Source organism: Papio anubis, chromosome 14 (assembly GCF_008728515.1).
Source record: "Papio anubis isolate 15944 chromosome 14, Panubis1.0, whole genome shotgun sequence".
Classification (NCBI taxonomy): domain Eukaryota; kingdom Metazoa; phylum Chordata; class Mammalia; order Primates; family Cercopithecidae; genus Papio; species Papio anubis.
This window is the reverse complement of record NC_044989.1, coordinates 103,828,772-103,840,930: the sequence shown is the minus strand read 5'-3', so window position 1 is coordinate 103,840,930 and position 12,159 is coordinate 103,828,772. Positions and strand designations below refer to the sequence as shown.

At 38.1% G+C, this 12,159-nt stretch overlaps 1 protein-coding gene across 17 annotated transcripts in view; it reads right to left on the bottom strand.

Moving 5' to 3' along the window:
• Positions 1-1,507: 1,507 nt before the first annotated feature.
• The window catches only part of TSGA10 (testis specific 10), a 151,286-nt gene continuing 140,634 nt past the window's right edge, over positions 1,508-12,159 (bottom strand). For 13 of the 17 annotated variants that reach the window (XM_031655458.1, XM_031655453.1, XM_031655464.1 and 10 more), the window contains one exon: positions 1,508-2,459. In XM_031655458.1, coding sequence (XP_031511318.1) covers positions 2,435-2,459 — 25 coding nt within the window. In that variant the 3' untranslated portion in view covers positions 1,508-2,434. The remainder of the gene's footprint in view (positions 2,460-12,159) is intronic. The other 4 variants (XM_031655462.1, XM_031655456.1, XM_031655451.1 and 1 more) reach the window with 1 other exon arrangement.

Below are 12,159 nucleotides of genomic sequence, written 5' to 3'. Positions count from 1 at the left end.
GAGTAGGGAGACAGAAAAAAGTAGCAGATTCTTATGATAGTGTTATTTTAAAATATTAATATATTTCAAGTATCTGAATTCATAATTTCAAATAATTTTTGGAGCAATAACTGTTTAGGAATCATAATTGACTACAAATCCAGTGCCTTCCACTCATATTCTCTTTTTCTTCTTTTATTGCTCCAGGGTGAATAACTTATAATCATTGTGGCCAATATTTGTACAGAGTGTCAGCTAGAAATTTTCTTTACATCATTAACACTTTTAGTTGATTCAAATCTAAGTTTTTAGTAGCAGACATTATTATCAGAACATATGTAGTTAATTCATTATGCCCACTGGTTGCTAACCTGTAATAAGGGAGATGACTCTAAGAGGAATAATACACTAAAGATCAAATTACACCTGCTCCTTTTGAAACTATAGCTTACGAACTTCAGAATGGAGCCTCATGTCAATGCCCTGCTCTTACTTCTAACAGAAAGTTTCATGATGTCTCAGATAAACCAAAGACAAGACAGAGTTCTGGTGGTGCTTGGAATTTCAAAATAGGATTAATATACAACAAATTTTAGATTTAAGTTACTCAGAGGGTTAACAATTCTTTTTTCACAAACACCCTTACTTTAGGAGAAGTAGGTGTTTTATATTGAACATGGTATTTGAAAGCTGAGAACTCTTTTTCAGGAGATTTCCTTGCCATCCAAGGAAGAATATGTTTGGTATAGTTTCATATATTGTGTTTACATTAGGCAGTCTCTACCATAGCAACAGGCTATTAAATATTTATATCAAGCAATTAGAATCTCATTTAAAACAACAAATGTTCTTGAATGTTACCAAAACAAAAATCTTTTCTTTGAAATTTTAACATAGAATGCAGATGAGTTTTCTCCTTCCTTTAGATAATGATGGTCCCTTTATACTTACCGTACAATTGTCCCTTTAAATGTTCTATAATTAATGGCACAAGGCAAGTAAAGCATACTTTCAATCAAACATGGAAATATTTTCTTACGTACTTCATTCCTGCTTCCCTCGGGCTCCCTTCCCACATACTGCCCTCCACACATAATATGTGTTAAGTGCATATGACAGTAAGATTCAGCTCTTTGTCAGCTCTTCTAGGTGGACAGATTAATGTGATGATCCAGTACTAAAGTCATTGAGTCACCCCAAGAAAGATGAATTTTTCATGTTTATCAACATCTTATTTAATAATAGCAAGGACAACTTTTTTGCATATTATTCTTTAAAATGCTTATAAAAGGGCATTTTACTTTACATTATTAATTTTTTAACCAATCTGTAATTAATGTCTTAAACTAGACGACTGAAACTGAAGGTTTTAAAAAATCAAACTAAAGTGAATATATAGCCTGAAATTATAGTAAAATATCAGCGTGCTAGTGATTAAACAAAACCTAAATCAGAGCACTTTCCTACATCACCATAGTCATATCGAATAGTGACTATATAAAATGAGAAATTGTCTGCATCATATGAATACTATTAATGACAAGCCTTTTTTTTATTAAAATGGCAAGAATACAAATAGCTTATATCAGTAAAATACAGTAGCATTCAGGCTCTAATATGAACATTACATCAAAGCCTATGGATAGATAAGGTAAGAGATTTAGGAAATTGGGGGAGGAAGGAAACATCACTTATCTTGTTACTCTAGATTACAGACAATAAAATAAAATGGCAATTAAGTTGATTGCAGTACTTGAAAGAAAACTTATTAAAAATACAGATTTTTAATAAAATCTTACATTCTTGACAGATATATCATCACCTACCTTTCTAAAAATAGTAGTAGTAAACACAATTGTAGAAAATGTATGTTACTTAGTCTTTGGGTGGTACAATACTACAGATTTTAAAGCCCTGACAACACTCCTACTTTTTGCAGATTCAGTATCAGATTATGGCATGGAATTTATGTAAGATTGGTTCCAAAATGGAATATCAGATCCCAGGCCAGTATCGGTAAATTGTACCCATTTTGGCACAGATGTTCCAGCTATGAAAGCACAAATCACAAAGAAAAAAAATTAACCAACCAATTATTTGAGATACCAAGAAAGGAAAGGAAATCAGTTTTGTAAAAACACTTTTCCCTGTTTTAATAAGTTTCTTTATTTACTCCGGATAGTGAACATAACAGTGTTCAATAGTGATGTAAGCAGATTTTACACTCACTATCACTGCATGGATAGAAAGAGCCATATGCATTTTTGTTTTTAGAAGTCATCTCAGATCACTGCAACATGGCACATTAGAACAGAGATTCAGAGACACAAAGTTAATAAATACATTTAACATTGCCAAGCATTTAAAAGATAAATGCACTCATGTCGCAAAAAAAAAAAAAAAATCAGTTTGTAACTTTGACCTTTCTCAGGGATGTGAAGAATCATTTCAGGTGTCAGAAATCTCTGTAGCAAAGATTCCTATAAGAGAAAAAATCATGCTGATTAATTTTTTTAATTCAACTTTTTCAACATGTGTAACAAATGTATTCTAGTAAGTGTATTACTTCAGCAAAATATAAGATTTTTCTTCAGTTTCTATGAAGGAAAACAAAAAACAATATATTTTTTCACTCAGTTTTCACAAACTGTGGTACATTCATACCATGGAATACTATTCAACAATAAAAAGGAATGAACTATTGATACTTACAGCAGCTTGGATGGATCTCACGGGCATTATGCTGAATGAGAAAAGTCAATCTCAAAAGGTTATCTCAAAATGACGGAGTTATAGAGATGGAGAAGAAAGCAGTGTTTCCCAGGAGACAGGGAGATGAAGAAGGGTAGGGCTACAGCTATAAATAGGCATAATGAGGGAGTGAATTCTTTGGTGCTGATGAAACAACTTCGCATCTTGATCATAGTGGTGCTGTGTGTGGATTGTAAAAAAAAAAAATACACATACAAACAAATGAGTGCATCTAAAAACTAGTGAAATCTGAATAAGGCCTATAGACTCGTTAATCACATTGTGCTAATGTCAATACCCCAGTTTTTAGATATTTCATATAGAAGCTGGGGTAAGGATATGTGCGACTGTCTATACTATTTTTGCAACTACTTGTGAGACTATAATCATTTTATTTTTTAATTATTATTATTTTTTTTTTGAGACAGAGTCTCACTCTGTCGCCCAGGCTGAAGTGCAGTGGCGCGATCTCAGCTTACTGCAACTTCTGCCTCCCAGGTTCAAGTAAATCTCAAGCCTCAGCCTCCTGAGTAGCTGGGATTACAGACATGCACCACACCATGCCCAGCTAATTGTTGTATTTTTAATAGAGATGGGGCTGTGCCATCTGGGCCAGGCTGATCTCAAACTCCTGGCCTCAAATGATCTGCCTGCTTCAGCCTCCCAAACTGCTAGGATTACAGTCAGGAGCCACTGCGTCTGGCCAAGACTATAATCATCAAAAAAAAGTACCTGTGGTACATCTATATGATGGAATACCACTCAGTAGTTAAAAGGAATATGTGACAACTACTAATACATGCAACAACCGGGATAAATCTGAAATACATTATGCTGGGTGAAAGTCAACCACTAGAGGTTGCATACTGTATGACTGCATTTATATGACAACCTGGGAAAGGCAAAACTAGAGAGGCAGGAAACAGAGCAGTGGTCAGAGGAAAGTAAATTCTGTGTGATGTCTGTTGGCTAGATAATAGGTGCCAGTCAAAGAACACCATTTGAAACTGATAGTAAAAGGTTAAGTGAGAAAAAAGGTGATTAAGGACATTGTTAATCATATTAATAGAAAGGTAACAACTAAAATAAACTCTTCCTAAAAGCCCAAAGAAATTCGTTAAGAAGCAAAGAAGACTGATCAAATGAAGAAATACAACAAATATCACATAGTACAGAAAGTAATTATAAGACAATATAACTGGGTTGAGACCATTACTACTGATGTGATACAACAGTCATATCAATAATGTAAAAGATTTTAACTCATCTACTTTATTTATACTGTTCTATTCTATTTTTGAGATAGGATCTTGCTCTGTTGCCTAGGCTAGAATGCAGTGGCACAATTATGGCTTACTGCAGCAATGACCTTCCACCAGGCTCAGTTGATCTTCTCACCTCAGCCTACCAAGTAGCTGGAAATACAGGCACGTGCCACCACATCTGGCTAATTTTTTTTTTTTTTTTTTGTATTTTTTGTAGGGATGGAGTTTCACCATTGCCCAGGCTGGTCTCTAACTCCTGGGCTCAAACAATCTGTCTACCTCAGTCTCCCAAAATGCTAGGATTACAGGTGTGAGCAACCATGCCCAGTGTAAGTCACCTATTTTTTAAAAAGATTTTCCAAATGGCTGGGCATGGTGGCCCACGCCTGTAATCCTAGCACTTTGGGAGGCTGAGGCGAGTGGATTACCTGAGGTCAGGAGTTTGAGACCAGCCTGGTCAACATGGTGAAACCCTATCTCTACTAAAAATACAAAAACTAGGTGGGGCACGGTGGCTTATGCCTGTAATCCTGGCACTTTGGGAGGCCAAGGCAGGTGGATCACCTGAGGTCAGGAGTTCGAGACCAGCCTGCCCAACATGGCAAAACCCCATCTCTACTAAAAATACAAAACTGAGCTGGATGTGGTGATGGACACCTGTAATCCCAGCTACTCAGGGAGGCTGAGGCAGGAGAATTGCTTGAACCTGGGAGGCGGAGGTTGCAGGGAGCCGAGATCATGTCATTGCACTCCAGTCTGGGGGACAAGAGTGAAACTCCAACTTAAAAAAAAAAAAGGTTGGGGGGGCAATCATTCCAAGATGGCCAAACAGGAACAGCTCCAGTCCACAGCTCCCAGCATGAGCAACACAGAAGATGGGTGATTTCAGCATTTCTAACTGAGGTACCAGGTTTATCTCTCTGGGACTTGTTGGACAGTAGGTACAGCCCACAGAGTGTGAGCCGAAGCAGGGCGGGGCATCGCCTCACTCAGGGAAGAGCAAGGGGTCGGGAAATTCCCTTTACTAGCCAAGGACAGTACCTGGAAACTTGGGACACTCTCGCCCTAATACCACACTTTTCAAATAGTCTTAGCAAATGGCACACCAGGAGATTATATCCCGCTCCTGGATTGGTGTGTCCCAAGCCCATGGAGCCTTGCTCACTGCTAGCACAGCAGTCCGAGATCAAACTGCGAGGTGGCAGTGAGTCTGGGGCAAGGGTATCTGCCATTGCTGAGGCTTGACTTGGTAAACACTGACCAGGAAGCTCGAACTGGGTGGAGCCCAGGGCAGCTCAATGAGGCCTGCCTGCCTCTGTAGACTCCACCTCTGGGGGCAGGGCATAGCTGAACAAAAGGCAGCAGAAACTTCTGCAGACTTAAATGTCCCTGTCTGACAGCTTTGAAGAGAGCAGTGGTTCTCCCAGCACGGAGTTTGAGATCTGAGAACGGACAGACTGCCTCCTCAAGTGGGTCCCTGACCCCCAGGTAGCCTAACTGGGAGACACCTCCCAGTAGTGGCCAACTGACACCTCATACAGCCAACTGCCCCTCTGAGACGAAGCTTCCAGAGGAAGGATCAGGCAGCAACATTTGCCGTTCTGCAATATTTGCTGTTCTGCCGCCTCCACTGGTGATACCCTGGCAAACAGGGTCTGGAGTGCACCTCCAGCAAACTCCAACAGACCTGCAGCTGAGGGTCCTGACTGTTAGAAGGAAAACTAACAAACAGAAAGGAATAGAATCAACACCAACAAAAAGGACATCCACACCAAAACCCCATCTGTAGGTCACCATCATCAAAGACCAAAGGTAGATAAAACCACAAAGATGGGAAGAAACCCGAGCAGAAAAGCTGAAAATTCCAAAAATCAGAGCACCTCTTCTCCTCCAAAGGATCGCAGCTCCTTGCCAGCAATGGAACAAAGCTGGATGGAGAATGACTTTAACGAGTTGACAGAAGTAGGCTTCAGAAGATCGGTAATAACAAACTTCTCCGAGCTAAAGGAGGATGTTCAAACAAATTGCAAAGAAGCTAAAAATCTTGAAAAAAGATTAGACGAATGGCTAACTAGAATAAACAGCATAGAGAAGACCTTAAATGACCTGATGGAGCTAAAAACCATGGCACGAGAACAATGTGACACAAGCACAAGCTTCAGTAGCCGATTTGATCAAGTGGAATAAAGAGTATCAGTGATTGAAGATCAAATGAATGAAATGAAGCGAGAAGAGAAGTGTAGAGAAAAAAGAGTAAAAAGAAATGAACAAAACCTCCAAGAAATACGGGACGATGTGAAAAGACCACATCTACATCTGATGGTGTACCTGAAAGTGACAGGGAGAATGGAACGAAGTTGGAAAACACTCTTCAGTATATTATCAAGGAGAACTTCCCCAACCTAGCAAGGCAGGCCAACATTCAAATTCAGGAAATACAGAGAACGCCACAAAGATACTCCTTGAGAAGAACAACCCCAGACACATAATTGTCAGAGTCACCAAGGTTGAAATGAAAGAAAACATGTTAAGGGCAGCCAGAGAGAAAGGTCGGGTTACCCACAAAGGGAAGCCCATCAGACTAACAGCGAATCTCTCGGCAGAAACTCTCCAAGCCAGAAGAGAGTGGGGGCCAATATTTGACATTCTTAAAGAAAAGAATTTTCAACCTAGAATTTCATATCCAGCCAAACTAAGCTTCATAAGTGAAGGAGAAATAAAATCCTTTCCAGACAAGCAAATGCTGAGACATTTTGTCACCACCAGGCCTGCCCTACAAGAGCTCCTGAAGGAAGCACTAAACATGGAAAGGAACAACCAGTACCAGCCACTGCAAAAACTTGCCAAATTGTAAAGACCATCGAGGCTAGGAAGAAACTGCATCAACTAGTCAGCAAAATAACCAGCTAACATCATAATGACAGGATCAAATTCACACATAACAATATTAACCTTAAATGTAAATGGGCTAAATGCCCCAATTAAAAGACACAGACTGGCAAATTGGATAAAGAGTCAAGACCCATCAGTGTGCTGTATTCAGTAGACCCATCTCACATGCAGAGACACACATCGGCTCAAAATAAAGGGATGGAGGAAGATCTGCCAAGCAAATGGAAAACAAAACAAAACAAAAAGCAGGGGTTGCAACTCTAGTCTCTGATAAAACAGACTTTAAACCAACAAAGATCAAAAGAGACAAAGAAGGCCATTACATAATGGTAAAGGGATCAATTCAACAAGAAGAGCTAACTATCCTAAATATATACGCACCCAATACAGGAGCACCCAGATTCATAAAGCACATCCTTAGACACCTACAAAGACACTTAGACCCCCACACAATAATAATGGGAGAATTTAACACCCCACTGTCAACATTAGACAGATCTATGAGACAGAAAGTTAACAAGGATATTAAGGACTTGAACTCAGCTCTGCACCAAGTGAACCTAATAGACATCTACAGAACTCTCCACCCAAAATCAACAGAATATACATTCTTCTCAGCACCACATCACACTTATTTCAAAATCGACCACATAGTTGGAAGTAAAGCACTCCTTAGGAAATGTAAAAGAACAGAAATTATAACAAACTGTCTCTCAGACCACAGTGCAATCAAATTAGAACTCAGGATTAAGAAAACTGACTCAAAACCGCACAACTACATGGAAACTGAACCTGCTCCTGAATGACTACTGGGTACATAACGAAATGAAGGAAGAAATAAAGATGTTCTTTGAAACCAATGAGAACAAAGATAAAACATACCAGAATCTCTGGGACACATTTAAAGCAGTGTGTAGAGGGAAATTTATAGCACTAAATGCCCACAAGAGAAAGCTGGAAAGTTCTAAAATTGACACTCTAACATCACAATTAAAAGAACTAGAGAAGCAAGAGCAAACACATTCAAAAGCTAGCAGAGGGCAAGAAATAACTAAGATCAGAGCACAACTGAAGGAGATAGAGACACAAAAACCCTCCAAAAAATCAATGAATCCAGGAGTTGGTTTTTTGAAAAGATCAACAAAATTGATAGACCACTAGCAAGACTAATAAAGAAGAAAAGAGAGAAGAATCAAATAGATGCAATAAAAAATGATAAAGGGGATATCACCACCGACCCCACAGAAATACAAACTACCATCAGAGAATACTATAAACACCTCTACGCAAATAAACTAGAAAATCTGGAAGAAACGGATAAATTCCTGGACACATACACCCTCCTAAGACTAAACCAGGAAGCAGGTGAACCCCTGAATAGACCAATAACAGGCTGTGAAATTGAGGCAATACTTACTAGCCTACCAACCAAAAAAAGTCCAGGACCAGAAGGATTCACAGCTGAATTCTACCAGAGATACGAAGAGGAGATGGTACCATTCCTTCTGAAACTATTCCAATCAATAGAAAAAGAGGAAATCCTCCCCAACTCATTTTATGAGGCCAGCATCATCCTGATACCAAAGCGTGGCAGAAACACAACACAAAAAAGAGCATTTTAGACCAATATCCCTAATGGACGTTGATACAAAAATCCTCAATAAAATACTGGCAAACCGCATCCAGCAGCACATCAAAAAGTTTATCCACCATGATCAAGCGGGCTTCATCCTTGGGATGCAAGACTGGTTCAACATATGCAAATCAATGAACGTAATCCATCATATAAACAGAACCAAAGACAAAAACCACATGATTATCTCAATAGATGCAGAAAAGGCCTTTGACAAAATTCAACAGCCTTTCATGCTAAAATCTCTCAATAAACTAGGTATTGATGGGACGTATCTCAAAATAATAAGAGCTATTTATGATAAACCCACAGCCAATATCATACTGGATGGGCAAAAACTGGAAGCATTCCCTTTGAAAACTAGCACAAGACAGGGATGCCCTCTCTCACCACTCCTATTCAACATAGTGTTGGAAGTTCTGGCTGGGGCAATCAGACAGGAGAAAGAAATAAAGAGTATTCAGTTAGGAAAAGAGGACATCAAATTGTCTCTGTTTGCAGACGACATGATTGTGTATTTAGAAAATCCCATCATCTCAGCCCAAAATCTCCTTAAGCTGATAAGCAACTTCAGCAAAGTCTCAGGATACAAAATTAATGTGCAAAAATCACAAGCATTCCTATACACCAATAACAGACAATCAGAGAGCCAAATCATGAGTGAACTTCCATTCACAATTGCTTCAAAGAGAATAAAATACCTAGGAATCCAACTTACAAGGGATGTGAAGGACCTCTTGAAGGAGAACTACAAACCACTGCTCAGTGAAATAAAAGAGGACACAAACAAATGGAAGAACATACCATGCTCATGGATAGGAAGAATAAGTATCATGAAAATGGCCATACTGCTCAAGGTAATTTATAGATTTAATGGCCATCTCCATCAAGCTACCAATGACTTTCTTCACAGAATTGGAAACAACTACTTAAAAGTTCATCTGGAACCAAAAAAGAGCCCGCATTGTCACAACAATCCTAAGCAAAAAGAACAAAGCTGGAGGCATCACATTACCTGACTTCAAACTATACTACATGGCTACAGTAACCAAGACAGCATGGTACTGGTACCAAAACAGAAATATAGACCAATGGAATAGAACAGAGCCCTCAGAAATAATACCACACATCTACAACCATCTGATCTTTGACAAACCTGACAAAAACAAGAAATGGGGAAAGGATTCCCTATTTAACAAATGGTGCTGGGAAAACTGGCTAGCCATATGGAGAAAGCTGAAACAGGATTCCTACCTTACACCTTATACAAAAATTAATTCAAGATGGACTAAAGACTTAAATGTTAGACCTAAAACCATAAAAACCCTAGAAGAAAGCCTAGGCAATACCATTCAGGACATAGGCACAGGCAAGGACCTCATGTCTAAAACACCAAAAGCAATGGCAACAAAAGCCAAAATTGACAAATGGTATCTAATTAAATTAAAGAGCTTTTGCACAGCAAAAGAAACTACCATCAGAATAAACAGGCAACCTGAAGAATGGGAGAAAATTTTTGCAATCTATCCAACTGACAAAGGGCTAATATCCAGAATCTATAAACTACTTAAACAAATTTACAAGAAAAAAAAACAGACGACCCCATCAAAAAGTAGGCAAAGGATATGAACAGAAACTTGTCAAAAGAAGACATTTATGCAGCCGACGGACATGTGAAAAAAAGCTCATCATCACTGGCCATCCGAGAAATGCAAATCAAAACCACAATGAGATACCATCTCACACCAGTTAGAATGGCAATCATTAAAAAGTCAGGAAACAACAGGTGCTGGGGAGGATGTGGAGAAACAGGAACACTTTTACACTGTTGCTGGGAGTATAAATTAGTTCAACTATTGTGGAAGACAGTGTGGCGATTCCTCAAGGATCTAGAACTAGAAATACCATTTGATCCAGCCATCCCATTACTGGGTATATACCCAAAGGATTATAAATCATGTTACAATAAAGACACATGCACACGTATGTTTATTGCGGCAGTATTCACAAGAGCAAAGACTTAGAACCAACCCAAATGTCCATCAATGATAGACTGGATTAAGAAAATGTGGCATATACACCATGGAATACTATGCAGCCATAAAAAGGGTGAGTTCATGTCCTTTGTAGGGACATGGATGAAGCTGGAAACCATCATTCTCAGCAAAGTAACCCAAGAACAGAAAACCAAACACTGCATGTTCTCATTCACAGGTGGGAACTGAACAATGAGAACACTTGGACACAGGGTGGGGAACATCACACACTGTGGCCTGTTGTGGGGTAGGGGACGGGGGGGGATAGCATTAGGAGGAATACCTAATGTAAATGACCAGTTAATGGGTGCAGCACAGCAACATGGCACATGGATACATATGTAACAAACTTGCACATTGTGCACATGTACCCTAGATCTTAAAGTATAATAATAATAAAAAAAGAGTGTAAATTTCTCAAAAAAAATTCACAAAGACTCATAAAGCAAACTCAAATCCATACTGTATATAAGAGATATACTTAAAATGCAGTTACTCAAAAAAGTTAAAAATAAAAATATTTACCATGTAAATAGAAACAATAAGAAAATAGGAGTGGCAACTCTAATACCAGACAAAGTAGAGTCAAGCAAAAGAAAAAAATCTAAACGCATCAGAAAAGGACACTTTATAAAAGCCACATTCCATGATGAAGAGTGACAGTTCAGAATATCAATGCAACAAATAAAACAGCAAACCACCTATATAAAGCAAAATTTAGAGGATATGGAAAAAGAAATTAAAGCATACTAATAATAGGAGACTTTAGAACACCACTCAATATAAAACAGGTCAGATGAACAAATATTAAACAGTGATATAAAAGATCTACAAAAAATGAAAAAGTGGAGGTATTTACACCACAGAAATTGGCAAGTGCTACAGATCAGGGCCTCCCCCTCCTCTCCTTTGGAAGGCCAGTTTACCAGCACAACACTGAGCTATCCCTACAGAATTAAAAATATCACATAGCCTCTATAATTAAATAGTGTGGGACTGCACACGAACAGGCAGATCAATGGAAAAGAAATAGAAAGTCCAAAAAGAGATCTGAATGACTGGGACAAAGAGTCTTTTAAATCAATGATCTTGGAACAACTTGATAGTCAGTATGAAAAAGATAAAATTAGATCCATTTCTCAAACCACACATAAAATAAACTCCAAATGAATCAGATATCTAAATATAAAAAGTAAAACTATACCAGTACTAAAAGAAAACATTCCTCTACTATCTGGGGATAGAGAAAGATTTGCTAACTATGACTAGAAATCCAGATGCATTAAAGGAAAAGGTTTAAAATCTGACTACACAAAAATAAAATCTCTTTATAGAGAAAAAGGCAATACAGTAAAATTAAAAGACAAATGACAAAAAAAGTGAGAAAATATTTATAGCATATATCACCAATAAAGAGATAATTTCTCAAATGTACTAAAAAAATTTTTAACAAAAAGATCTAAAGTCCATTAGAAAAATAGGCAGAAGAAATGAATAGCTAATTCAGAAAAAGAGATATAACAGTAGCCCTTAAACCTATGAAAAGATATTCAACTTCACTCATAATATGAGAAATGCAAATTAAAACTACACTGAAATACCA